Source organism: Cryptomeria japonica, chromosome 8 (genome assembly GCF_030272615.1).
Source record: "Cryptomeria japonica chromosome 8, Sugi_1.0, whole genome shotgun sequence".
Taxonomy (NCBI): Eukaryota; Viridiplantae; Streptophyta; class Pinopsida; order Cupressales; family Cupressaceae; genus Cryptomeria; species Cryptomeria japonica.
Window position 1 is genome coordinate 741,923,453 of NC_081412.1, and position 27,321 is coordinate 741,950,773.

At 35.1% G+C, this 27,321-nt stretch overlaps 1 protein-coding gene across 14 annotated transcripts; it reads left to right on the top strand.

The window, feature by feature from the left end:
* The first annotated feature begins 415 nt into the window (after nucleotides 1-415).
* On the top strand, nucleotides 416-24,025 carry LOC131061431 (acid phosphatase 1). Of its 14 annotated transcripts, none has more exons than XM_057995107.2 (7): nucleotides 416-571; nucleotides 2,015-2,125; nucleotides 5,670-5,972; nucleotides 6,077-6,163; nucleotides 19,265-19,730; nucleotides 20,395-20,604; nucleotides 23,492-24,025. In XM_057995107.2, exons 3-7 carry the CDS (start codon nucleotides 5,879-5,881, stop codon nucleotides 23,667-23,669), a joined length of 1,035 nt encoding a protein of 344 aa, XP_057851090.1. In that variant the 5' UTR covers nucleotides 416-571; nucleotides 2,015-2,125; nucleotides 5,670-5,878; the 3' UTR covers nucleotides 23,670-24,025. The 14 variants fall into 14 exon arrangements, with proteins under 14 accessions (XP_057851090.1, XP_057851101.1, XP_057851092.1 ...); XM_057995109.2 differs by having other exon boundaries at nucleotides 437-665; XM_057995108.2 differs by having other exon boundaries at nucleotides 437-632.
* The last annotated feature ends 3,296 nt before the right edge of the window (nucleotides 24,026-27,321 follow it).

Here is a 27,321-nt window from a genome sequence, read left to right on the forward strand (position 1 = left end):
GGGACCAACCTTGGGAAGCTGAGTAATACTTCATTATTCCATAGCTTGCACTAAGAAGTCCTGTGTGTGTGTGGACAGGTATTTTGGAACATATTTTCACATATTGAGTTCTATCGACCCGCTTTTCCCGCATACACTTAGTAAATTGATTTTTCCTCTAAAAAGACAGCAAACAAAAAAAAATGTAATATCAAATAGTATTTAATTAATTTTCTTTTAATAACTTTAAATTTGATCATAATAAACATTTCTCCACTTTATATCAAATACTATTTCATTAAAAAAAAAAATTAATTTGAATTTGGTCAATCTTAATGTTAGATAATTTTTGTTTTTTTATTAAAAATAAAAAATCAGTCACTCCCCTCTTGGATTCCTTCCCATGTAACCCTGTACTTAAAAATATCTCTTAGTAAATTGAATTTTCCTCTAAAAAGACAGCAAACAAAAAAAATGTTAGGGTATCTATTTAAGGCAATTTCTTCCGTTAGATATACAGAGAGACGAGGGAGCTGAAGTTTCAGTACTGAATGAGGGGAAGGAGATTAAGCAGTATGAGATGCGGTTACAGGTTGAAAAGCCATTATCCTAATCCAGATTCAATCGGATTTATCGACTTCATGACTACAAACGTCTCATTCCGAATTCTCGACTTTATTTATATCGTATGCTTAAAATATAAGATTGTACTGCTGAAAGTTTTCTGTGAGCGTATAAACTGCGGCCCATACTACGGAATGTATAGTTTTAAATTTACATGAAATGACACTTTATACAAACCTGTGATTTAGGGGACATGTATGACAGTCACTTTCATTAGATAAACGTAAATAAAAAATAAATATGAGGCGGTGCCCTGCAAAGGTGTGATGTTTTTTTATTCTTTAAAAAAAATAAAAAAATTCCAGCAAGCAATCATAGACAGTAAGATTCTTCATCATTTCCATCGAATAATTAAATTGTACAGCTATTATTTGTGGGATATCTTTAGAACATTTTTATCTTTAAATTTATCCCGTTGAGATGCATAGGCAATCATAAACATAGATTTATTTATTGGCTCGGATTTAAATTTGGAGGAGACGAGGGTACTGAAGTTGATATTTTTAATTTTTGTATTTTTAGAAGAAGAGGTATGCGTGTTGTATGCGTTGAATTTGTAAAGTTTGTTGGATAAAGTTGTTGTTTATCAGATTTTGTGAAGAACTATTTGTGGAAATTTGTAGTGGGATTTATTATGTTTGTATAAAACTTGGCTTTTCAGATTTGGTGAATAATATGTGTGTGAAAATTCTGTTTAAAAGATCTATTTTCTTACTAAATGATGAAATATGTAAGTGGTATGTTTCTTAAAGCTTGATTTTCCGAATAAACAGTGAAATACGTGTTGAGATCTCGTATTAAATATCGGTTATCAGGTTTCAAAAGTTTCCTTTACCGTATTGAATAACGAATATAGATAATAATGCTATATCATAAGTGGATAATCGGATCTGATGGTGAAATATTTGTATTTCTCCATGAAATCTTGATTTTTCATTCGATAATATAATGTCTGGAAATCCTGTAGTTAATCTGGTTTTTAAGATTAAAATCATTTATGTGGAGTTTGTGTATAGATATTGGATTTTAGGATTCAATTGCAAAATATAGCTGATAGTGTTCCATTCTGAGTTGATTTGGACTCCTTGAAGTATAAAATCTTAATTCTAGGGTTGATGAAGAAATTCTCTTTGAGATTCTGTACAAGAAATAGACTTGAGCGTTTGATGTGTTACATTAGAAGTTGATTTTAGGAATATGGTGATTTTCAAGTCCTGTGAAGAATTTTCTGATTTTTTTGTTTAAAACTAGCTAAAGAAATGTACTGAAAATGACAAAGGAGCCATTTTTTTGGGAATCTGATATTTAAATTGTTATATTTTCGGTTTCAGGTTCTTTATTAAAGCTCTAGGATTAATTTTTAGGTGCCGAGTATCCGAATTGAATGTATAGAATTAATTTGTCTTTCCAGGGATAATTGTCAAAGCCCTGGAATTTCTTGGCTGGGAATCTAGAGCAAATGACTCTATGTAGGCAGAATATTTATGAAAAAGGTTGCTTTTGGGGAAGTAATCATTCAAAGGTACGTTCTACATTACCTGTGCATGGATGACATTCATTTCATTCCTGTTAACTGTTCTAAGTGAGTGCTAAACCAAATCGTTTAGATTGGATGATTATTTTACTTAAATCAGTAAAGTAATTTTAAAGTCACTGAGTAATCTTTGAATAGAAAAGAAATATTATCAGTCTTTCTGCAATATTACAGATGAGGTGAACTTATCCTTCCTCCTAGTTCACGGAAAATATACGTTACCCATCTCCACTGCAACATTAGACAATAGACACAAACCTTAACAAATCAAAGTTCTGATGTTAAATATCTCCTTCTCAATGATGGCATGGTGGCCTACGGTTCTTATTTTTTTACAATCACCTATGTGCTTCTGTCGTTGAATATATTTAGACTGACACATTACCTTTACTGAGACTTTTTATTGGATGCCTGGTGTGGCATTCTGGATTGGTAGATGAGAGCTTTTTCAACAAAGAGGTTCTAATTCTAAACCATTTTCTAGAAACCTCTGTTAAATTCAAGGGGAATACATAAGTAATGTTAGTAAATGGGGAAAGGTTGAAAGCTGTGTGTCTTTATCTTTCTTGATGCTTTAGCGGGCCATTTATAATTTGCTGATCTTTGATCTATTTCCAAGAAAAAGAGACTCTTTTTACTGAAGGTACCACTGAATCTCTGTGATATAAGACTTTAAAGACATTTTAATTTTCTTCATATCTCAAATTGTGCAGAAGGCTTATTTCATCTAAAACAATTTTAATTGCAAAAAGTCTTGCAATTTGGATTGTTGCCCTTTAATTTCAAGGGTTGTATTTGTGCTATTTTGAAGAGGAGGTATTTTTGTTAATACTGATCTTCTAGAAGAAGGAAAACAAATTCCATAACAGCACTGGTCCTAGTTTAGGTATTAATGCTTTTTCTTAGCTGGTTGGAGAAAACAATGCCATCTAAACACTGTTCACTGTTATGCTACCATATTTTAGAAAAAGCTAGTCCGTTCACCTTCACCCAATTATTTAATAATTAATAGATTGTAGAATGAAACCAATATATTCCACAAATTATAGATTTTAAGTAGAGTGGACCAACTTTCAACCATACAAAGCTAAGTTAATTTGAATTGAACATATCTGACCAAAAACAAATTATGTGACTAAAAATTATTGCGAGTTTAAAAAATGTGGAGCTTCCATCATAAATAAGATGGATAACCTCCAAATCCACTAACCTGCAAGTGGTTTTTGATCTCCGTTTGAATTCTTGATGTATCTTTAACTTACCTAATCTGGAAGTTTTTCAATTTCAGAGTAATTCTTGGCAAATGGAAAAAACAAATCAGATGTATGCAAAATTTTGAAAAGATTTCCATTTTTAAATGGTAGATGACACAATGAGTAGCATAAGATTTTATTTTACCACTACAATGAAGAATATCTGGTCAGATATGGGAATTAATAATTAAATTATCAATACAACTTGTAAGCTACTAGCCACTTAGAGATGCTGCAACTCTAAATACATGGAGCAGGTATTTCGATCAGGTTCACATTTTAGCTTCTCTAGAAGAATTGGATTCTTTTCTGAAGTGGATAGAACTTGCACAATTGTTTTGAGCAACCGATGGCAAAAGAGCTGTGAACTCCAACTACTGCTTTGGATTAATATTGAAATTAACTACTTGTTAGCATACAATAAATGATCATTTCCTAGCTTGTAGCTCGGTGTTACACTTCCCTGCAGGTTGTAAGTAGTATACCCTCATAAGAATGTCTTGGTACCAGGTTGCATGCTAAACTCTGAAAAATTGTTATGGTCAAGGAATGAGAATTTTCAAGATTCCCCCTTTATTGGCAGGATGATATGACCATGTTCTTAAGTCCTTATTAGCTATCTGTTTGCAGTCAACACAGGAGTAGACCAGTTCATCCAAACCAGAGCATATCGAAACCTGATAGTGATGAGTTTTTAAATGACCTGAATGAAACAAACTTACCATGTAGAAAACATCAAAGTCCTGTAAATGACTAGCACCAGCATCATCAAGACAGGCAATGGGTCACATAAGCTCCAAGGATGAATGACTATCGATCACACCTAAATTTTATAAGAGGAACATAAAATGTAAGCTTAAGGTAGTTACTTAAATGTAGTGGAGAACCCAGAAAGCATGCTAACAATAAAATTACTTAGAATATAATTTTTTATTTATATCGTCTAGAGATCTTGTTGGAATTATGGCAAAGAGAATAGACTTTAGACACGATGTTCTGCAACTTATATGCTTTTTACATGATTGCTGTGAACAGCACAGCTGCCATTTACACAAAATCTATCTCTATATGACATGATGCTCTGAAACATATGAAGTATATGTAGCCAGAAGCATCAGATTATGTGAACAATTCATATCTTCTTGCTTTATTGCTTGCGGTTTGGCTTTCTCATGCACTAGAGAATGCAACGTGTCTCATCCTAAACTTCTCCTTGCTTACATGGCAATCAGAAGTCCTCTTCTTTATTTATTATTTTCCATCTGTCTGGGTCAACTTTAAGATGATGAGAACATAAGATAAGCTGATGTATTGAATGCTTTTTATGCATTGAGATTTTCTCTTAGAGGTGTTATTTTTTTAATAGGTCCCTTAGAAGTGGTATTACTTTGCATAGGTGATCATTGAAATGTTCAACTTCTCACATTGGCAAAATCTTATATTCCTCAACCCAATTTCACTAGAGCTTCACTATTAGCTTCTTTTACATAATGATCCAAATGGCTGTTGGTTTGTTGTAAACATTATATGTAAGATAGTGATTAACAAAGGCACTCTATTGCAACTGTTACAAAAATTCAAGGATGAACATGAAGGATTGGAAGACATACAGCAGAAACACCAAACCAGAGAACAGTAGCACACAAAAAACTCACATTAACACTTAAAACCTTAAAACCTTAAGTGGTCATCTACATATGATGTGCCGAACAAACTTAAAATCTCACCTTAAGAGAGGCTACAAATAATCAAAAAATTATAAGTGTATCACTAAAGATCCCCAGTTTGGTGTTATGGTGTAACTCACATGTAAATTGATCCATATTCATTCCATCTCATATATGGTGAATTCTCAATTTATTGCAAAACTTTAAATTTTTTTATTAAAGTCCTATTTTTCTATAAGACAAGGAACATCTTAAAAAATTGTAATAGTTTCTACTGCATCTTACTTTGAATAACCTGTGCTAAGTGGCCCTATCTTAGAGGGTGAAATTCCGTTTTAAAGAGTAGATAAGATGCACTTGGAAGTTCAATGTTCAACAGACTATTAAGGTTTTTGATTGCTTATGTCAGCACTTGGAATCTGCATGGTGTTTCACAATTTTCAGTGATAATTTACTAAAAATATATATTTACTACTAGACAGGTTAGTTGTTTTCTAATGTGAATCACATTTTAGAACAATTGCTCTAGTTGTAGAAATAAAGAAATTCAGGGTATGTAATTACTGTAAATAGACCTTATATCAAATGCCTAAAGATTTTCTTTATGAACAGCTATATCCCTTCATTCAAGCAAAGATTGAAAGCTAAGAAGCAGGAGATCAGAGGATCAAAATTCTTTAATGGGTTTAGCTTGAAAGTAATTTCGGAATGAGCTTGGAGGAGGATTTGGGGCTGGGGAATTTCAGTTATGTCAGGAGAAAGCACACGCCTTATCTTTATAGTTGCTGTCTCTCTAAAAAATTCAAGTAGAGGCATCTACAATGTCTTCCGATTTGGTTCCATCCACGTCAACTCTCAGCAACCATTACGAGCCCCAGGAGTCCACCCAAAGCCTTCTCAGTGGAAGAGGCTCAGGTATGTGTCCCCACTCTTTTAAGCTTTTATGTGCATGTAGACTTCAAATTTGTTTTAGTTTCACTCCGGAACTGAAATCTTGTTTCTGGTTTCTTGCTTGTCAGGCCTGTCTAGTTTTTTCTCCTATAGCTTTATGTACAGATGGACCTTAATTTTTTGTCAGTCTTGTTCTGGAACTGAAAATCTTGTTTGTGAGTTAATGCTTACCAGTTTTGTTTGAGAATTTTTCCTTAAGCTTTATATGCCAGATGAACCTCAAATTTCTCTTACTTTTGTTCTGGAACTGAAATATTGTTCAGGTTCATTTTTATCAGGTATGTTCGGTGTTGTTTTTATTGTTTTTCTATTAACTACCCTTGGTTACTAGTACTACTATTGTTTTTTTTAAATCATACTGTTTATGGTTTCATTACCAAAGTATAGCACATCACATATCTTAGTACTCTTGTCTTCTTCGTGGAACACAATAAAATGACCAACCAGTTAATATGTTCTAGTTCTTGAGCTTTCCATTGACATTGGTCCACTTTAAATTGTGACACCAATGATTTGTATATTTATAATTTTTGTTTCAATTTATAATTGCTAGCCTTGAACCTTACCAAGCCTAGCAATGAAAGCAACTCTCTGCCACTGCATGCAATTGTGTAGTATGTAGGACAAGCTCCCTATAAAATGACATATCCCTAGTCCAAGACTCATTTCTCGGGCGTTCATTTGAAATGACCCTGCATACATATCTCTTTCAGGGAATCGAAGACTCCATAGTTCGTGCCAAAGACTTCCATCCCTTTAATATAGAATGGATTTACACATAACAACCTCACTAGGTAAGTTTAAGAAGTCAAGTAAACAAATAATTAGTGTTTACATCTCAAGGACCTGATTCAAACTGTAAGAGTCACCGATGGACTTAAGCTCTAAGGATCTCCTTCAAAACCAAAGATTACCTTCCACAAGAGAGCAGTAAGAGAAATAATTGCTTGATTATGATGCAGAATGAATTATGATGTATTGTATCAATGATATACAAATGTACATGAGGTCTTGCTTACATAGACAAGGTTGAGAGATAGGACTAACTAGGATGAAAACAAGTGTCTTAATCCTATGACATGTGACAACTAGAGGATAAGATTATGTCTACTAGATATTTTTAGAAAGATCCCTAGAGCCATAAGTAAACTTAACATATGAATAGGTGTGAATAGGACCCAACTAATTACTAGTTAGACAATGTGTCTTATTAACACTACAAATGGGAAACAAGATAGGAAATATCTCTGTTCACACCAACACTTCTCCTTAAGTGCAACTTAGGGAGAAGTAAACAAATGCAAGAATGTAAATGTGCATAGATGATTCAAGGATGATGAGTCTTGGCTACTAAGCCATGTTAAGTATCCATAAAATGCAATCTCTCACAAATGGAGAAAAGGAGAATTCAGTAGGAATGAACTACTCTTAAAAAGAGAGAAAATTAAGAAAGTGAAAGGAAGAAAGACGACTGAATATGATCCTTCAAAGACTACTTTTGTCACCAATATACAATCAATGATATCCCCATAAGAGGGAAAAAAGAAACAATTCCACAATGTGCAATTTTTTGCAGTATGGTAAATGCTTGAAGACAAAAGACAACCCAATGCCTACAAACAACATTTCTCCCCTTGGGAAGAAACAAAACCAAGTATAGATGTAGGAAAGCTTCTCGTTCTGTATAGGAATTAGTAGGAAGAAAGATCAAGATGTATGATGATGGTGTATCTGAAATATGTTCATGTGTTGCCATGCCCATATGAGATGATGTTGCAATCAAGTTAGGTACGTGCCTAGTCACTAAAGAAAGTGACAAACTAGGATCGAGTGTTATCTGATGACAAACAAGGTTCAAAGACAAAGATGATGGGACACCAACTATGATGGGGCTGTCATCAATGAGGAGAGATAACCCTTTCAATGTGTCCAAATTTGAAATGTGAAAATCAATAAGTCAGAAATACCTATCAAGAAATCATCTCACAAAGCTGAATATGAAAGATTATGATGTACTTGTAGCAAAGAATCACTAGAAGCTCTCGAAGAAGCAACCTTGAGCTTTGATGAAGCAACACAAGATGGATTTGTAATATCAATAGGAGGAGGAACAAGAGAGGTCATTGTATCATCAAGACATTCATTCTCCTTTGATGTATTATCATCAAAGGGTACGTAGTCCACATCATCAAGTGGAATGAGTCAATTTGATGTATAATTATTTGGAAGTGGAGAGATATGTGGGTCTCCAAAGATTTCTTAAATTCTAATCCAAAAGGTGCGTGAGCACTTAATCCTTGAGATCTCCCAAAAACTGTCAACACCACTAGTTATAAATCAAACCTATGATATAAACATTTTTATTATCCCAAACTGATTTATTCCAAGGTTTATCCAACTCAGGGATGAGTCCATACAAATGAGGCAAAAGCTCGAACCACTTGTATTGTGTCATGATGTCGTTTTGCCAAGACTCATAATTATCCTTAGAGTGATTATGGAAGGATGTGTTGCATAACCCATGATATTTTAACAATAAACTTTGCAAATGATAAAATCCAAGGTCACTAGGAGACTAGGGTTCTTGGAGACTATGGAGACTAGTATAGATACCGGTACAACTAATTTTAAAAAATAGGAGACGAGGGTACTTAGAGATGCCAATTTTTTTAATATAATTTAATAATTTCCAAAAAGTATCATGACATAGAACTTTGACATGACCTGTATGCAAAATGTGGCAGCATTCACAATGCATGTGAATTGGTCTCATTGAATACCATCCTTTAGGGTTTAAAATTTTGAAAATAGATGTAAACAAATGACTGCCATGATTTGCAAACCCTGCATTGGGCAACTTTTGTAGTCTTTTGGGAGCGTTTCACTCTTCTTCCAACAATGGATAAATGATGGAAAACAATGTTTTTGTTTTGTTTTTAACCATTTAACTTGCATTTTCTTAGAGGAGACGTGCATGAGACAACCAAAAACTTGGCAGGAGATGTGAAAGTGAGGCCTCTAGTCCAAAATTCTCTAGGTGCGTGAAAAGAATCCGAGATGCGTCTTTGTCTCCGAGACACATTTCAAGGGGTTGGAGAAGTGTCTCCCGATTATATAGAGAAAATTAGAGAGTAGGAATTTCAATACATAATAAGTAGTTGTTGGGAATTAGTGTTCACATAGCTGTGAGGAATAGTGCATCATAGGATGTGCAGACACCTAAAATTGTCTTGTCTAATTAAATAAATATCTTTATTTATTTAATTATTTTAGCCTAATTCTTCTATTAATTAAATAAATCTTTATTTATTTAATTAATTCATTTATCCTTTTCTAGCCTTATTTCACATTTAAATAAATACATTTATTTATTTAAATTGTCCTTTTCCTAAATTAAATAAATATTTTATTTATTTAATTGATCCCACTTCTTCTATTAATTGAATAAATCTTTATTTATTTAATTAATTCATTAACCTTTTCTACCCATCCTACACTACCTACCCTCTCATTATTTTCTTATTTTCTTTACTTACCCTCTAATCCTAGCCGACCATTTATCTTTTACACCTCTTAATCTTATCCCTCCATTTCCTAAAGTTTCTTCTATATAAGGAGATACTTCTTTCATTATCAACCCAACTCAACTACGCATTCTAAGCTCCTGGATTAGCATTCGAACTTTCATATGCGATCAAGCCTACTTGCAACCACATTTCCGTTCTTTGTTGAGCTCTTGTGCACACATAAAATCTGAGAGCAAATATATCAAGCAAGATCAATGGAGATAGGAAGAATGGAGATCCAAACCCTATTGGACATGTGATGGTATAATCTTTGTGATTTTGTTGATTTACATTGTCTTAGGTAATCTTCATATGTTATGGTGGATCTTTGTTGTTGTTAGGCTAGGGTTTTGTGGTTGAATCTATTTAGTCTTTCAATATTGTTGTTTCCATTTTTACCATAAACAGGTTGCATATAATAATGATGCATAAAATAATAAGGGTTGCTAGATTATGTACGTTAATATTAAGTTGTTGAGAGACAACTTAATATTATAGTCTGTTTGTTAAATATACTATTGTTGAACGAGTGTTTTTAGGAATGAGTTGTTAAATCAACTCATGTATTTAGGAGAGCTGCTATAGGAGATTTCCTACTATAAATGATATGGAATCCTATATATGTGTAATGTGCATCGAAAGAAAGTGAGTAGAAGCACGTATTATTTTGTATTTTAATTTTTTAGCTTCTATTTGTCTCTGCCCATATTTCCAATAGTAGTTGAAATGAATTCATTTTATCAAAGTAAAACATCTCAAAGTGCCAAGATGTCCAAGTAATCCACTAGAATGCATATATGTGACAAATTTAATAAAATATAGCTAGGGCTGAATTTGGAAAAAGTGCATGAATGGTTGTATTGAGCTCTTTAATACCTTTCTAGTGCTACAAGAATTGCAAAAATTAGAGATCTAGGCAAAAATTTATTAGCTCGAAAGTCAAAAATGATGATGACTTCAACTAGCAATAAAATCCACTAACAACAAAATTTGACAATGAGACATGTACCATTGGAAAGTACGTGAAACTAGCTTTTTGACGATATTTTGTTTTTGAAAATCAGTTTCAGGTGAAAAGATATGGCCCATGGAAAAAAACAGTTTGCAAGACAATAAAGGGGCTATAGGTACTATGTAATGTTCCCTTTCTAGGCGACGACATGAGCAGAGGGTTGACCTTTCACTCGAGTTCCCGTAGGTCAACTAGATGGGTAGGGGACTCATTCTAAGAAGCATAGAGCTTTGCAGAGGCTCTATGAGCCATTTTGAGCTTTTAGACGACAGTTCCTACTTTTTAGGTAGGTCTCCTATTTTTTAGGGAGAACTGACAGTTAACAAGTTGACCACCCGGCAGACCACGAAGTTGAGCAGGAGCCTCTCGATAGTTTCTGGCACTTTGAGTGAGGTTCCTATTTTTTAGGGTGAGTTCCTATTTTTAGGAGGAACTACCAATCAGCCTGCAGGGGTTCAATCGTTAGCAGTGATCATAGCACTTCAAACAGAATTCCAATCTAAGCCCCAGATCTCATTTTATTAATAAATAAGAAAATATTTTATTTCCTAAGTTTGGATTTAATAAGATAATAATAAAGTGATATTATAATCACTTTATGGGGAAATAAGTTATAATAATTCATTGGCCCTCTTACCTAGGCGTTTTAGCAAAAATTATTATAATAATGAGGGGACCAAATTAAAATAATGATGGAGGCGCCTTGTGGTTTGTTTTTCATAAGGAGGCATAAATAAAATAAAGTTATTTTATTAATAAAAGGGGAGTTGAAACCCCAATTCGAAATTAGGGTTAGAGCTGAAATAAGAAGTGAATTTGACAATCATTTTGGTATGTAGTTTATTTTTTGATAGATTATTGTCTTACAGGTCTGCAATGAGTTTGGCAGAGTTTTGGAGCAAATGAGAGGACAGAAACCTCCAAATTTCAGGTGTAGGACGAAAACCCTCACATATATCAGCATATTGGACTTCATTGGAAGCTCTTTTCAGGTCATTGGGGCCAAGTTTTAGAGCAAATCAGAGGATTACAGTTTCACAGGGGTACAAATTTCAGATCTGAGCAGAGAGGTCGCAATATCCAGCAAGTTTGTAACCCCAATCAGCAGATTGTACCTTTCTCGGGCTAGCCATACCATCATATTTTGCCTGGGGTTTTCAATAAAAAAATTGCAGGGGTTTTGAGTCAGCAAATTGCATTGTTAGCATCAAGGAATAATATATTGGAGATCATTTTGGAGGAATAAGGTCAATTGAGATCAGCAAATGCAATAATATAGGGAAATACTATATTCTTGGAGGGTTTTACCAGGCAAGAAATAAGAATTCCATCCGGGTCTGCTTAGAACTTCCCAAATTGTTTTTGGTAATTATCTACTAGGAGAATAAAAAACCTTGGAGCAACTTGCAGCACCTGGAGGCTCATGTATGGCTTTGTGCACCACCTCATTCAGGTAGGGCGTTGGACACCTGGTAGGCCAAATTTGGCTCTAGTTGTCTTAGATAATCATTTTCTTGAATTTTGTAATCTGCTGCAATAAAATTAGAAGTCTGAAATTCATTTTCAGTCAATTATTTTATGTATTGCATTTGTTATTCATTTTGCATCATCAAATTCCAAAAGTCAATAATACGCAAGTTATCCTCAAAACCTCAAATTGCATTAAAAACTAAAATTCCAACCACTGGTCAAATAAATCAGACTCAGAAAAACATATCAAATTAATCCAATCAGCATTCGGCATCTTTCATACTGGTGGCAAAAAGGTGGCGTGGCGCCATTGGCCTAGGGGATGGATCTAGGTGGCATAGCCTATTTTTTCTATTCACAAGCTCGAGGTGTGTTGGGTGGATTGTTTCAATCACTCAAACAATGCTATGTGAGGTGGCTAGTTACATTTGTTGGTGAAGTTCTCAAGAGGCAGTGGGATTGGGTTGACCTATTGGTGCTGGGCTGCTTCAGGCAATGACTCTTGTATGTTGCACCTAGGCGCTAAGCCCTACCCCTTTGGAGAGAACCAAACTTTGTGACTAGGTGCTCAAGTTTTGTGCCGATTTAATTATTAGATTATGCAATTTGATGCTAACCAACGTACCCTATTACATAGAGAATTTGTAGGGAATATCTACCAACTATGACTTGTCTATTTAGTTGATTGATAGTACAATCAGGTACAACTCCATACTGTATGGATTCTACTATATAGACTAGATTTCTTACAGTTTTTGGTTGAATCTTTTTGATTCCAAAATATAGAGTGCCATTAATGAAAATAGTGGTTTTTAGGCCCTTTGGACTCAATGGTGAGGTCTATTTTGCTCCAAAGTGCACCTAGCAAAAGATCCTACCTGATTATCTCCCAAATTTGAAAAGGGGTTTGCAAATCTGAAGCTTTGATACCATGTAAGAGTCACCAATGGGCAAAAGCTGTAATGTCCCCTTTCAAAAATGCCCTGGTTTTTGCCTACAATTTAACAGTAATGCTACAGCCTGCAACAATTAAGGATTTCTGATCAGATCTCTATCTGTCTGATTGCTTGTAAATATTAGGAATTTATCTGATTTTCTGAATGCTGATGCTGATCAAACTATTTCTCCTGAATTAGATATAATTTTACTTTTTCTGCTCTAAATAGGAATGATATTTCCATAACTTTTTTCCCCACCCTCATCTCAAATTTATCTTCTTATATACCATGCCAAATACACCCTTTCACCCAAGAGGGGTGACTCTTCAAGGAGGTTGGCCCAACACAACAACAATTTTATTTTATTTAATTTATCTGCTTGCACACGATGGGTGCTCATCTATAGGGGGTCGGCCAAAATATTTATTTAAATTAATTTATATTCTTTTCAAAGGTGGGCGCTAATGCTAGGAGAGGTTGGCACCTAACCCTTTGCAATGAACCACCCCTGGATCTAAAATGCCAAATTCTGATTTTTTGTCTCAAATTTTTTGATTTGCTGATTTTTCTGAGTTTTTGCAAGTTCTGATTGTTGTTTGGTTTTTTCTGAGTTTTTTTGTTTTTTGGGTTTTCTGAATTTTGGAAATAATGCAACAATGAATGCAGAAAATTCTTGAAAGCTTGGACTGAAACACTAGATGCAATTTTCAGATCTAGTCATTACCAAAATGAACTCCCTTCTAACTATGAATTCTGATTTCTGAAACTGAAATTTATTTCTTTGATACTACCAAAATGATCAAATTCAGGTCTGATTACAGTCTGAGACGGCCTATTTGCCATGATTAAGATTGATCTCCAAAATGGTGCTCCATTCTATGCCTGATCAGTAATTATCAGACTTATAACAAGCTCGATCTGCTTTTGGGTTCTCTAAACCCTCACGTCCCAGCCAGGGTTTTGTTGCTTTTACCACTAGAAAGTATGGCTGGTTGGGAACTTGTCAAAGTGCTGATGAATAGTATGAATAATGTCTCAGATCTGCTCTATGACTGAAAATTTCAATGGTTCTTTGTCTTCCTAGCTGTTACAACCTGAAATTAATGTTTTCTCTGCAAATTCCACTGAAATTAAAGTGCTGATTGCAGACCCTTGGGAGGTATTGCACTCCTGTAGGCCTCCAAAATTGTGAAGGTTTCTGTCTCCACAATCCAACTGCTGAAACCCTTGCTCCAGAGCTCCAAATCCAAGTTGCTTCTGTAAAATTGAACGAATGAATGCCAAAATAGAACCTCCCATTGTCACTTTATTCTCTTATCAACTTGGACGAACCCCTTTTAGGGTTTCCATTGGCAATAATATTCCTTTTTGTTATTTTAAATAATGCCTCCAAGATTGGATCGAACCCCTCCTATGAGCTTCCAATTTTAAGTTATTGTCATTTTAAAACAACCTTATGTCAACTAGGTTGCACATCCCCCTAGGTGGCCCCCTTTATTTGAACACTTTATTATAATATATTAAAGTGACTTTATTAAAAGAACACATTATTTTATTTTAATTGAAATATTAAAGTTATTACTTTAATAGTCCAAGTTTATTCTGAAACCATCACCCAATCTCTCCAACTGGAAACTTACGCTGCAATCGATCCCAGGGTGATATTTGAATGAGGCAAGCCAACTGCTAGTCTCATCCTAAAAAATAGGAAACTGTTCTTGAACAACTAAAAATGCTCATAAGGTTTGCTACGCTCCACAAGCTTCGGGTGGTCTCCGGGGGAACTATCAATCCCTTCCTAAAAAATAGGAAACTAGCTCTGAGCTTCGAAAATGCCTCATAGGCCTCTCCAAAGTCACCTGACCTCTTGAATGGGTCCCTTGTCCACTATATTAGCCTATGGGAATCCCTATTAATAGACTAACCCTTGCTAGAAATCATCTACCTTAGGAAGGGGACATTACAATCCGCCCTCCCCAAGATTGCTTGTCCTCAAGCAACCTCAACTCCGAGTGCTGTAAGATTTGCTCACTCATCCATGTCACATCCTCTTCTAGCAAATCCTTCCACTTCATCAAATACTCCCTGATAACCCCCCTCCTCAATCTCCTCTCTCGGGTGTAATGGCCTCAAGGACAAGAATCGATTTCCCCTCCTCATTAAGGGGTGGTAACACTATAGAAGGAATCACATTATGCCCAATCGCCTTCTTGAGGTGGTACACATGAAAGACATTATGTACCCTATTGTTTGCAAGTAACGCTAACTTGTAAGCCACCTCACCAGCACGGCTAATGATCATGAACAGTCCATAATAACGTGGCTTGAGTTTATCTGCTCCACTCTTTCTGAGAGTGGATAGTTGGTAAGGGTATAGCATAAGGTATACCATATCACCAATCTCAAATGATCGCTCAACCCTGCGCTAATCTACATACTATTTTTGTTGATTTTGTGCCTTCTCAATGTTTTCCTTCAAGGACCTCATGATATCTTGGTTGTCTTGCAATAGGTCCTCGGCACTAGGCACTCGATTGTCTCCAAATAACAAATCTAGGAAGTTGGGCACGTCATACTCATATAGTGCCATAAATGGTGACAGCTGGATGGACATATGGTAGGTTGTATTAATAGCAATACTTGCACAAATAGAGCCACCTAACCCATGCCTTTTTGCTGCCTCAATATAAATTCCGAAGGTATCCCTCCACCCATTTATTAACAATTTCCGTTTGTCCGTCAATATGGGGGTGGTAACTGTGCTCGAGGTGAGCTCAGTGCCGCTGAGTCTAAACAACTCCTGCCAAAAGTGACTCATGAACCTACTATCCTTGTCATTGACGATGCTCCTCGACAACCCATGAAGTCTGAATACCTCCCTAAAGAACAAATCGACCACTTGCACCACTGTATATGTAGTGGTGATCAGGAAAAAGTGTGCAAACTTTGTAAGTCTATCCACCACAACATAAATGCAATCTCCCCCTTGGGCTTTGGGCAAGCCCATGATAAAATCCATCTAGATACATTCCTACTTTTTACTAGGAATCGGTAGGGGCTGCAATAACCTTGCCAAAAAAGTGTGCTCCTATTGATTCTGTTGACAGGTAGGACTCTCACGCACATATCTAAGGACCTCTTGACTTGAGCCGCTTACAAGTGAACCTCTCTTGTATTTGTTGATATGTCTAAAACTGCCTAGGATGTCCTACCATGGGTGCATTATGGAAAGCTCTCAATATCTGCCTCTTCATCTTTGATATTGGGACTAAGAAGATCCTCCCTTTGTAAATGATGAGCTCATTTACAACTATTATATATCATCTTGTACCGCCCCATCAATAATACCGGCAGCCCACGTGTCCTTAGCATAGAAATCAACCCTCGCTAATCATTTGCCATCTCCTTTATAGAGCACAAATGGGGTCTCCTGGATAGGGCATCAACAACAATGTTCTTCTTGCCCTTCATATAAGCTATGTCAAAATCATAAGCCTAAAGCTTGCTCACCCATTTCTGCTAACAGTCATTGAGGTCCTGCTGACTAAGGAAATGTTTCAGGCTGTTATGATTCGTCTTAACGACAAATATACGCCCTACCAAAAACTGCCTGAATTTAGCCAATGCATGCATAATGGCTAACATCTCCTTGTCATATATGTTGCAACTCCAATCCGGCCCCCTCAATTTTTGACTCTCAAATGCTATATCAACATTTCCCACTTTGTCCTACATCAACATTGCACCAATTCCCTCTCCTGAGGTATTGCATTGTAGCTTGAATGGTTTAGAGAAATTGGGTAATGCAAGGACTGGACACAAGCTCATCAACTGCTTAAACTAATCAAAACATTGTTGTGCTTGCCCTATCCAAATGAAGGCTCCCTTCTTCGTCAAGTCTATGAGAGATGTTGCCCGTTGTGAGAACCCCGTTGACGAAGCATCTGTAAAACCCACAAATACCGAAGAATCCCCTAAGCTGGTGAGATTCTTGTGTGGAGGCCAATCAATGATAGCCCAGATCTTATTTGGATCAACCTTGACACCCTTTGAGCTAATAATATGCCTCGAGTAGAGCAACTCTATCATCCCAAACTCACACTTGGACTCCTTGGCGTACAAGGACTCTATAAACGGCAAATCTGTCGTTAGTAAATAAATAATGTTTTGGTTATATTGTTGTTAGTACTTGGCAGTGTAATTAATTTTTCCCAAAAGGTTGTGTTAGTTGCTGACGATTGGCAGTCTTAACCAACCGCCAAACACTATATATGTCGGCGTATTGTATCGGAAAACAATCTATGAATAATGTATACACACTTACACTTGGTAATAAAGGAATATCATTCTGCCATATGCTGTGTTGAACATTGATTGCTATCATCTTTGCTATGTTTATGTATTTCGTTTACTCTGTTTAAACTGGAACTATCCCATTCGGGAGTAAACATTTTGGTTTATCAGTTATGGATGGGAAATATATGGTTATCAATTATGTTTTGGGCTTGGTTTTCATAAGATCCATAGGCAATTGGACTCTAGATGTTTATTTTGTTTTTGGGTTTTTGGCATTTTGCTTATCAAGAATGTTTGGGCTTCCTTTTAAGTTTGTTTTTGTTTGTTATGGAATGAAGCTTGTTTTTTGCTACGTTACTTGAGGATGCGTCCTCGGGCTAAAATCCCCTATCCCGTACCGAGGATGTTTCGGGGACTTGGGTACGGCCAGGGGATGCCCCCGCCGTCCCCAAAATTACAAAATATGTGGGAAACACCCCGGAAACTTGGGGACGGTAGTGATTCTCAAAAGGAACGTCCCCTCGTCCCCAACACGGTTGGGGACATTTGTGACATCCCATAACCATCTCGGGGATGGCCAGCCGTCCCCCTTTTCCCAGCACATATAAAAAAATAAAAAAGACTCAAGTGCTCAAAAAAAAACATTTTTTTTTTTAGTATAGGTCTATAAAACTGGATTTTCACTAATATGACGGGTAAACATGTCAGAAGCACTTCCAAAAGCACTTAGAAATAATGAACGCACCTTGGTAATAAATATCACAAATACTTAGAACTTGATAGCGCGTAAAAAAGTGGTTGCATGTCTGCAATCTTGGACTTTTCACTGATATGAAAGGTAAACAAATCTGAATCATAGCCAAAAGCACTCAGAAATACTACTAACAGCTTGGTAATGAATTACACAAACACCCAAAACTTTTTAGTGCATAAAGAAGCAGTTGTAGGTCATAATGGTAATGGAAGACAATGAACTATATGCAAACAAGTGCTGGCATATTGACAATGAATTTTCAATTATGAATGCATATTGAGTATTGACAATGAATTCTGAATTATGAATGCATATTGAGTATTGTCAATGAATTCTGAACATAAATGTGGTATGTTAAGGTTCTACAATGTACATATACCTGCTTTATCCATGTTTTCATATGAATATGATGTATATTTATCTATTTTTCATATGAACATTTAAAATTTTCCTATATATTTTCAAATTTCCCTATATTTTATATAGCCGTGCCCTTTGCCATCCCCCCGCAGTCCCCAAAATTGGTAAAAAAAAAATTGCCATCTCGGAAACTCATTCCACCATCGCCGGCCATCCCCATCCCAGAAACTCGGGGTAACATAGGTTTTTTGGTTATATCATGGCAACTTCTTAATAATTTACTCCTGAAATTAAATCTTTTTCCTACATTTTATTTTTTAAGCTTAATTCTCATTTGGAAAAGATGAGTTTTAAATCTGTATGGCTCAATTAAAAATCTGCAGGTTCAGGAATTTATTTAACATTGTTTGCTGGATGCATTTTGTTTTAATGCTGCACTGAAACAGAGTTTTATGTTGTTTTCTTTTTGTTTGTGGTGGTGCTCCTGATTTCCATTTTGATCAGGAACAGATTTTCTGTGCTTGTGTATTTTTTTTCTTCAATATTTTACAGTTTGTTCTTCGATATTTTATGGAGGTGGTTTTTTCTTTATTTTTGCAAATTTTGTGCTCAGATATTTTTCTGATTCTTTTAACTTTCAACTAATAAGTTTTTCTCTTCATGTTTTACTCTGAACTGAATCTTTTGATTCTTCTTCTATTGGTACTATCTTTTCTATTCTGATTTTCTCCTTCCGTCTATTTTGATCTTTTCAGTTTTCACAGATGATGTGAGTATAAACATTTACTTTATTCTATGACAGAAAAAGAAGTTCCTACAGAATTTAGGTTTAATTTGATTTTGAAACTGATGATTTTCAGGCATGTACAGCTCAAGCCGCTATCTTCAAATGGATGATTCTGGAGTTTATTTAACATCTCTGGCTGTCACTGTCTTGATTTCGGCAATAGCCATAATTGGAATTCTGTTATTCACACTTGTAATTACACTAGCTATATTACTGGCATCTTGTCAAAGTAAGCCTGATGTTGTGGTCAAACAAGGGACGAGACCAGAAATGGGTGTTGATGTGTGCAGGAGCTTTGTTTTGAACTTTGAGCTTAACAACATACAAGGGAATAATGTTTTCCCGAGTATGTGTGAAGAATATGTGTTTCAATACATGACAAGTGGTCAATATGAGAATGATGTAAATGGAGCAATCAAGGCAGCAGATAGCTGTTTAATTTCTGCCGTTGTGAATGGTGATGGACTGGATACAGTAATAATGGACGTTGATGAAACAGCTTTGTCCAACTTTCCATACTTCAGTACTTTTCAGCGTCGGTAATTTTTTTCACTCTAGATATCTATAAAGAGAGTAAGATTTCAGTGACTCATCTGTGTGCTTGTAGCCTTGTCTGTTTAGAACAAGATTCTTGTTATATAGATGTGCTAGAAAATTATATATTTTAGAGATCCTTAAAATTGTCAGTGAAAAATATACGTTATAGTTTGTTAGGTTTCTTTAGTGTCTCCAGGTAAATTTGACAGACAGTTTATTGTTATGTACGTTTAGTATTGGTGATGTTGTTTCCATGTCATTCTATTTTCTCTTTCTGTTATCTACCTTTCTGATCAAGGGTGCCTACTGGGAAGAGGAGATTTATGATTTTGGACTACAGTCAAATACCTCTTTTCAGAAATCACAAAAGCTTGGAACTCATTTGTGCACAGTCTCAAGATGCAATAGTAGTTCTAAACTTCTTAGTCTAATTTTCTGTTGCATTGTCTAAGTTAATTGTTTTGCCCTGAATGCATATTTAGTTGATACTCCCATCATCTAGAGTCATTGCCTGCACGAAATCAATTTTACTGCTCTTTGTTTTTGCATCTCTAACAACATTCAGGAAACATCAGTATAGAAATTTCAAGCTTTTTCTTGAAGCAACTTTTTAAGATTCTTTCTGCTAGCTAAGCTTTTGACCTCTTGTAATGAACTCATTTTCAGTTCCATGATGCATAATGTGTCTGCTTGGAATCATTGGGTTGAAGAAGCAAAATCTCCACCACTGATTCCTACTTTGAAGTTGTATCATAAGCTTCAGAACCATGGTTTGGCTTTGATTTTCCTTTCTGGAAGACAAGAGAACCAACGGAACTCTACTGTGAAGAACCTCCTTCATGCTGGTTATTCTGGTTGGACAATGTTGATAATGCGGTAAGAGGACTCTTCATTTACAATGTATTTATCTGGATGTATATTGGCCATGGGCACTCTACATGCTTCCGACATTCCCAGTGTTCAGTATGTATCCAGTGCAGGCTGGCTAAAATTTGTTCTGTAATTTCAAAATTTAGGTTTACATTTCAAAACTTAAATATTAGAAAGCACTGTTGAGTGGTAAATAGTATGTGCAACAATCTAGTAGCAAAAAGATTATCTTGACATAAATGGTTTGCTCATTCATAGAAGATACATTGAAGATGTTAGAGGCTTGCTAGATTCTTGATTTTTACCCTCGTGAGAGTTGAATGCAGCATATTTTCTGAACCCCAAACTAGCTAAATATTATCTTGGCAGAAATAAGCATTCACTTATTAACAATAAAGCACCTTCACCAAGATGACTCTCAAACATGGGGTACCAGCAAGTTGAGGCCATTTACAAATAGTGTACCAGGGTGTAAAATTAAGATTATACACAGCTGCCCCAGGAGATTTGGATATGATGAGTATAGAAACAGGGTCCTTGTCTTTGCACCTGTTTCCTGGTTAATATGGTATCCCATTCATAATGTCATAAAGTAGAAGATAATCTATCTCAGCATAATATAGCATTTCTATTAACTTAGAAGATGTACATGACTTGAGGACTAAAGTTGCACCAAACCTATGCACTTCCCAGCAATAGATCTATCGCTATGTCGTTTCTCAGCTCAAGTTGTAATGCGGTCAGTGACAGTCTACAATCTTTCTTCAATTTTCTTCTTTGATATCCAATTCATATCTCAGACTATGTTGACAACTTTTCTACTTTTTCTCAGCTTATCATTTGAGGTTGAATTCTTCTCAATCTAAAAGTTTTATAAATTCACAGGGTTCACTGTTGGACCAGCTTCCCAAAAATCTCAGCTGAGGGGTTTATGAACCTATCAATTTCTGCACTTACTAATGTGTGGTTCATAGTCTCACCAATACTTGCCAGTCTACTTGATGCTTTATGAAAATCCTTTCTAGTGCTATTGCATGGTCGACCATTAATGCAATGCAAATGTAGTTTCTCTCAGTCAGAAAATCTTTATCTAAGCTTTTAATTTTTCAAACTGAACAATTTTCTCAATCCTTGCTAATGACTATGCTCCAGCATCGTGTAATGGTCATAGCATCTCTTTTGTTTCAATGCTTAATATTTCATGGATCAGTCCAACATCACCAACATTTCCAATAATGTAAGTTTGCACTTAGTATTCATCATCTACCTCTGATTTATATCTTATCCCATTAATTTTGAGGTAGTGGGAATAATCATTATTTATTTCCCCACTCATTCGATGCATATGTACATATGTCGGTGTGAAATAATTAATTGCTCTCAACATGCTCTAGCATCTGTAAGTTTTCAAATCATTTGGCAATCCTTGTTATCCCATCAATCTAGCTGTGCATGCAAACTCTAATTATCCTGATGCAATTCAATGGCATGTCAAATAAAAATCCATTATTCATTTATAGGTTGAATTATTGTATTTGATTAATTTACAGTCAATATTCTCAGTGCGTCCCTATTCTTATGAGATTCAGACTTGACTTCCAATCTACAAATTATAAATGTATAACATAAGAATGTTTAGGAAAGTAATTTCTAAGTGGTTTCTTTCAACAAAGCACCAAAGAAAGCAAAATTGAAGTATTTTATCGAACCTCATGATCTAATTGCAAATTTCCACAAAGCCTGAACCCAACTGTGGAGTAATATCTGTTGTAGCATGCATGGAACAAGATTCTTTGTGGAGCTATCTGTTTCCTTTTAAGGCTACATTCATCCTGCTTAGCTACGGTCTTGACTGTTTGCAGTTTTGATAATTCATATCAATCAGCTTTTCTTTGGGGCAGTTGGTAATTGTCTCTTGTTTGGATGGTTGTCTAATCTTCATTTTCCACGGACAAGAAATGATTTTCAATCTCAATGTTGTCTATCAAACAGAACTTTAGGCCATGGCAACTTAATTGAATGTCGGCTCTATTTCTTGTGCAAAAATTAGCTACGCATAAGGAGTTTATGCCTGCATAAAAGGTCCACTTGATGGATTTTAAGCAGATTTGTTTGAAAATTAGGGTCAATATTGACTTACAATGTGGGCCAAGTAGACATCAAAGATATACTGCATGCAATCTATGGCAATCTTCCTCAACATAGTGACTAAAGGTAACAATAGTTTTCAAATTCAAATCCTTTTGAACTCGGCCAATCTTCAAATGTATTAATTTCCCACAATCCATGAAGTAATTGAAAATTGCTTCTGGATTTGATTGTGTTAGTTTTTGCATCAATGTTTCAAATCATACTTTATGATCCATCATCAGGATGAAGTAGTGCTAGTAGAGTAAAATCATAGAGTATGATCCAAAATGTTGATGCAAAAACTAACACACAATTGAATTTTAAAGCAATCTTCAATCAATCAACCTTGTCTAGATGCTGTCTAGCAGGCCATGTTATGTGGTAAGACAGAACAATTACCGTGATGACAACTTGGTTACAAATCTTTTGCTAGTCATGTTCCCTTTATAAGAGTTGGTGTGATAATACTAATTAAGTAGTGTTGCAAATTTTATAGCTATTTGCCCATGGTTTGAATGCTTCATTTTATAGAGAAAACAAAAGCCAAGGGAAAATGCTAATTAGCAGATATATTTTAAGCTTGATTTGAGAAGACTTAAATTGCATATCTTTGAATCTACAACTATGCCAAAATGTGAACACTCTTACAATATTGCAAGTTGAGACTATCAAATTAAACAGGGGAACAAGTAATTTTCTTTAATGCTATATATATAGATAGCTCTAATAAACCTTTTAATTGGTTTTTCTTTTCCACTTTCAGGACTAAAGATGAGATGCAGATGAATGTCCAAGCCTACAAGTCCAAACAGAGATTACAATTGGAGAGCATGGGCTTGCGCATCAAAGGTGTCATTGGGGATCAATGGAGTGACATTAGAGGGCCTGCTGTTGGTAATTACACTTTTAAGCTGCCAAATCCATTGTATAATATATTGTGAGTAATCTTGGGTGTTATATAGTTGGTACCAGCATTTTCTATGGAGAAGGGCAGAGGTATTATGATATTATAGGATCTTTTGTGTATGTTGTGCGAGTATTGGTTATTGTTGCTAAAAAGCTACTTTGAGAGTGTAGATGCTCATTGTTTATGGCCATGAAGAGGGGGATGTATAATGAGCTCATATAAATGCTAAGATTTAGCAGTTATTGAAGTCAAACATGAGGTTGAAGACGAACAAAAACATATTATTATTATTGGTTTCCTCATTCTGGTAGATCAGACTGGAGAAATGTGTTGTGAATGTACCCAGTTATTTCATACGAAATTTTATTTAAGGGTTCCTTAACTTTCGAATTGGCGGGATAAGAGCATAAATTGAACTTTACAAATAACATTACCCTATATCGAGCCTAATTAATAAAGATGACAGTATAACAATTGCAACCATTAGAGATGTCCTAGTTGAAGAAGGTAGCTATAGCATGAACAACTATACAATGAATATCATGCAAGATACTTATTGTATGGACGGTTGTTAAGATGGAGACACGACAATATGCAAGATTATTGAGGTGAGAAAACTAGCACGAAACTTAGCTAAGATGATTAATAGTGGAATGGTGTTCTTTCTCAAAATATGGTTTTAAAAGAAAAACTAGTAGAACCACCTTGATATGACTTCAATTTGGTTGTACTTAAAATGGAAAATAAACGTGTATGGTATAGAAGTGATGCAATTATAAATGTGTGATCAAATCAGTTCTAACTCTAATAACCTTAATTTATCTTGAAATCGTCGTTAAAAAATATATAAGTAAGTGCAAATGTCGCAATTATGTTACATCTAAAGTCAATCATAAATGCTTATTTAAATTTCATTATAACCTATAAATCACACTACTTAGTTTAATTAATTGCACATTTCATCAGCAAATTGTAATGAAAATTTAAGCTTATATGATTTTATATTTCACTTTGTCCTTAAAATTAGTTCCTACAAATCATCCGTACAATGGCAATGTTAATGATATGAACTCAAACATACAAGTTTTAGTTCTGTGAATACTATTTTTGCCATTGTATGACATTGTCAATGAGTGATGACAATGCTATCAATAACCAAGAGTGGTTAAGACTCATCGCCATGGATATTGCTCAATTTTCCCAACTCAAAGCTTAATCCTCTAGAACAAAAGGTACTTCGAAAATAGTCATATGTCTTTTGTTGAAGTTAAATATATAACCAAATCATTATGCTTTCTTTTTAAAGAGAGCTTGAAACTAAAAACTTTTTGTTCTCTTGTCATTAGACAGTATCTTGTACAACATTAACAAACAATGAGCTTACCCAACATGTAATCAACCATAGTGAATCCATACTCAACTAATTCATATAAATATAAATAATTATTCTATATTACTTGTATAAATAGATAATATATTAGACAATTCCAAAGAAAATGATGGGCAAACAAAGTCAAACTCCAAAGTTCACATAGGGCCTAGTCTAAACCACTAAAAGACTAAACAAAGTTGCAAAATGTTAAGAGCTATACCACTATAGTTCTCGATTTCGGCAAAGCTACTTGCCACAAGGTATGAGAGGATTGAAAGGCAAAGGAATGTCAAGGAGTATGAAAATTTCTCTATGATCAATGCATTCTAGTCATAAGAGTCTAGCCAACTAGACTTGTTTAATATAAATTATTTATAACAATGAGTTCATGCCATTGAGTTCTAGACCTAGATTCCTTACAAAAATGTCCAAACATTGCAAGGCATAATTGATATTACTTTTTTTCTCGAAGAGAGTAATGAAAGAATCATTTGTAAATTGACTATTGACAAATTGTGTTGTGAAATTGAGCTTACATCATCCCAAAATTATGTACCACTACCTACTACTCCATTGACTGAGTCTTATTAAATGCAATAGGTTGATGTAGAAAATTGAATACATGCATGATGCAGGAGCATCCACCAAGACAACAATACAAAAAAACCAAAATGAAGAAATGAAGAAATGTAAGGAGTCAAGAATTTGAAAGGAATAATTTAAAAATGGACAACTATACGCCATAATATTCCCATTTTCAAGTTGCAAACAAAGAGGGGACATGTGTGGAGAATGAAGAGACACAAGAAGATAGACAAATTGTAACTACAAATAAGATAAAAGGAAGTAGAGCATGTGAAGAAGAGAATACCTCTTGCATACGAAAGAAAAGAATTGGAGGAATTGGATAGCTTGTGTAGAAAGAAGGGTTGCATGAGGTTAGAGAAGGGAAATTGGAAATGCATAGAAGAGAAGAGGAGGATTGATGTGCATTAGAGGAGAAAAGGAGATTCCAGAGGAAAGAAACAACTTTGCAACCTATTCTCCAAGTGTTAAGGTTGTGGAACGTAGAAGAAATTAGAGGAAGTGTGTGGAGTGCTAGAGGATGTGCTAAGGCCTATGTTGAGGTCATCCTAAGTGAAGACGAAATGATTTTTTTTAAATTAGAAGCGCTTGCAAATTGTGAAGAGAATTCCATAGTTCTCAAGAAGAGAATAAGGATGTAGGGAGAATGTAAGAGGCATGGCTAGGGAAGTTTTGAACAGGTGTGGGTGGAGTTGGAAGTTAGCACAAAGCATCAAACAAAGGAGATGTGAGAAAATGAATATAAAATGGTTACCTGATCCATGTGATAGGAAAATATTTGTTTGATTGAATAGGTGAATGTGAGTAAAATTAAAGTAGATTTATTGCATATCTCAAAAGGTAAATATTAGAGAGCAAATAATTGCTTTGAGGTTATAATTAATCTCACTTTTGAATAAATTTAAAAGATCTTTTATTTGGTGAATTTAATTTTGTTTAGTGATTTGCTTGAAGTGTGTAATTTAGTGCAGTTCTACTTAGTCTGATAAGACTCAGTAGTATTGACTTGCTTCAATTGAAATCAGAGCTGGTAAAGAATAGCGAGATGATAAATATTAGAGAAGGTTGTAGAATAAAAGAGGTTGCAAGTTGTTAAGTGTTAAAAGACAAGTGAAGTGATGAAGCTATTGCTTGGAAGAAAGGAGAAGTTGCAAAGTGTATGTATGAGTTTGTTATCCTCCAACAGAGGTTGAGCCTAGATAGAAGGTGCATGAGAGAGTTGTGTCTTCCAGGAACCAATTTGTTCGGTAGAGGATAAACAAAATAAATTTGTTGCAAGTGTACCTATGACTACAAAGGGTATTGGCTCTAATAAGTTTGTGAGTATAAGTGTAGATTGAAAAGTGAGAAGATGTCTTCCGAGAAGAGGATGAGTTGGGTCATGAGGATACTCGTGATAATCCCATTTTGGGAAGAGTATTGAGAAGAAGTGAAAAATAGAAGGCTTCGTGAAGTATAAAAGAGGTTTTGTGACAAATTGAAGAAAATTTGGGCAAAATTGTTGTCTCAATTTTTGAATTTTAAAAAATAGATAACTCCTACAAATTTTTACTCAAAATTTGTAGTTTTCTTATCTAAGGCACATTTTACGAGGTTTAAAACTTGTATTTGTTACTGTCAAATCATCAGTGGGTGTGTTTGTCATCGTTATCCAAGTTTTGGTTGGTTTTTGCTTTCATTTTCCTAGCTTTTTGTGCAATTTCGGGTTTCAAGTCTGCCACTACAAGTA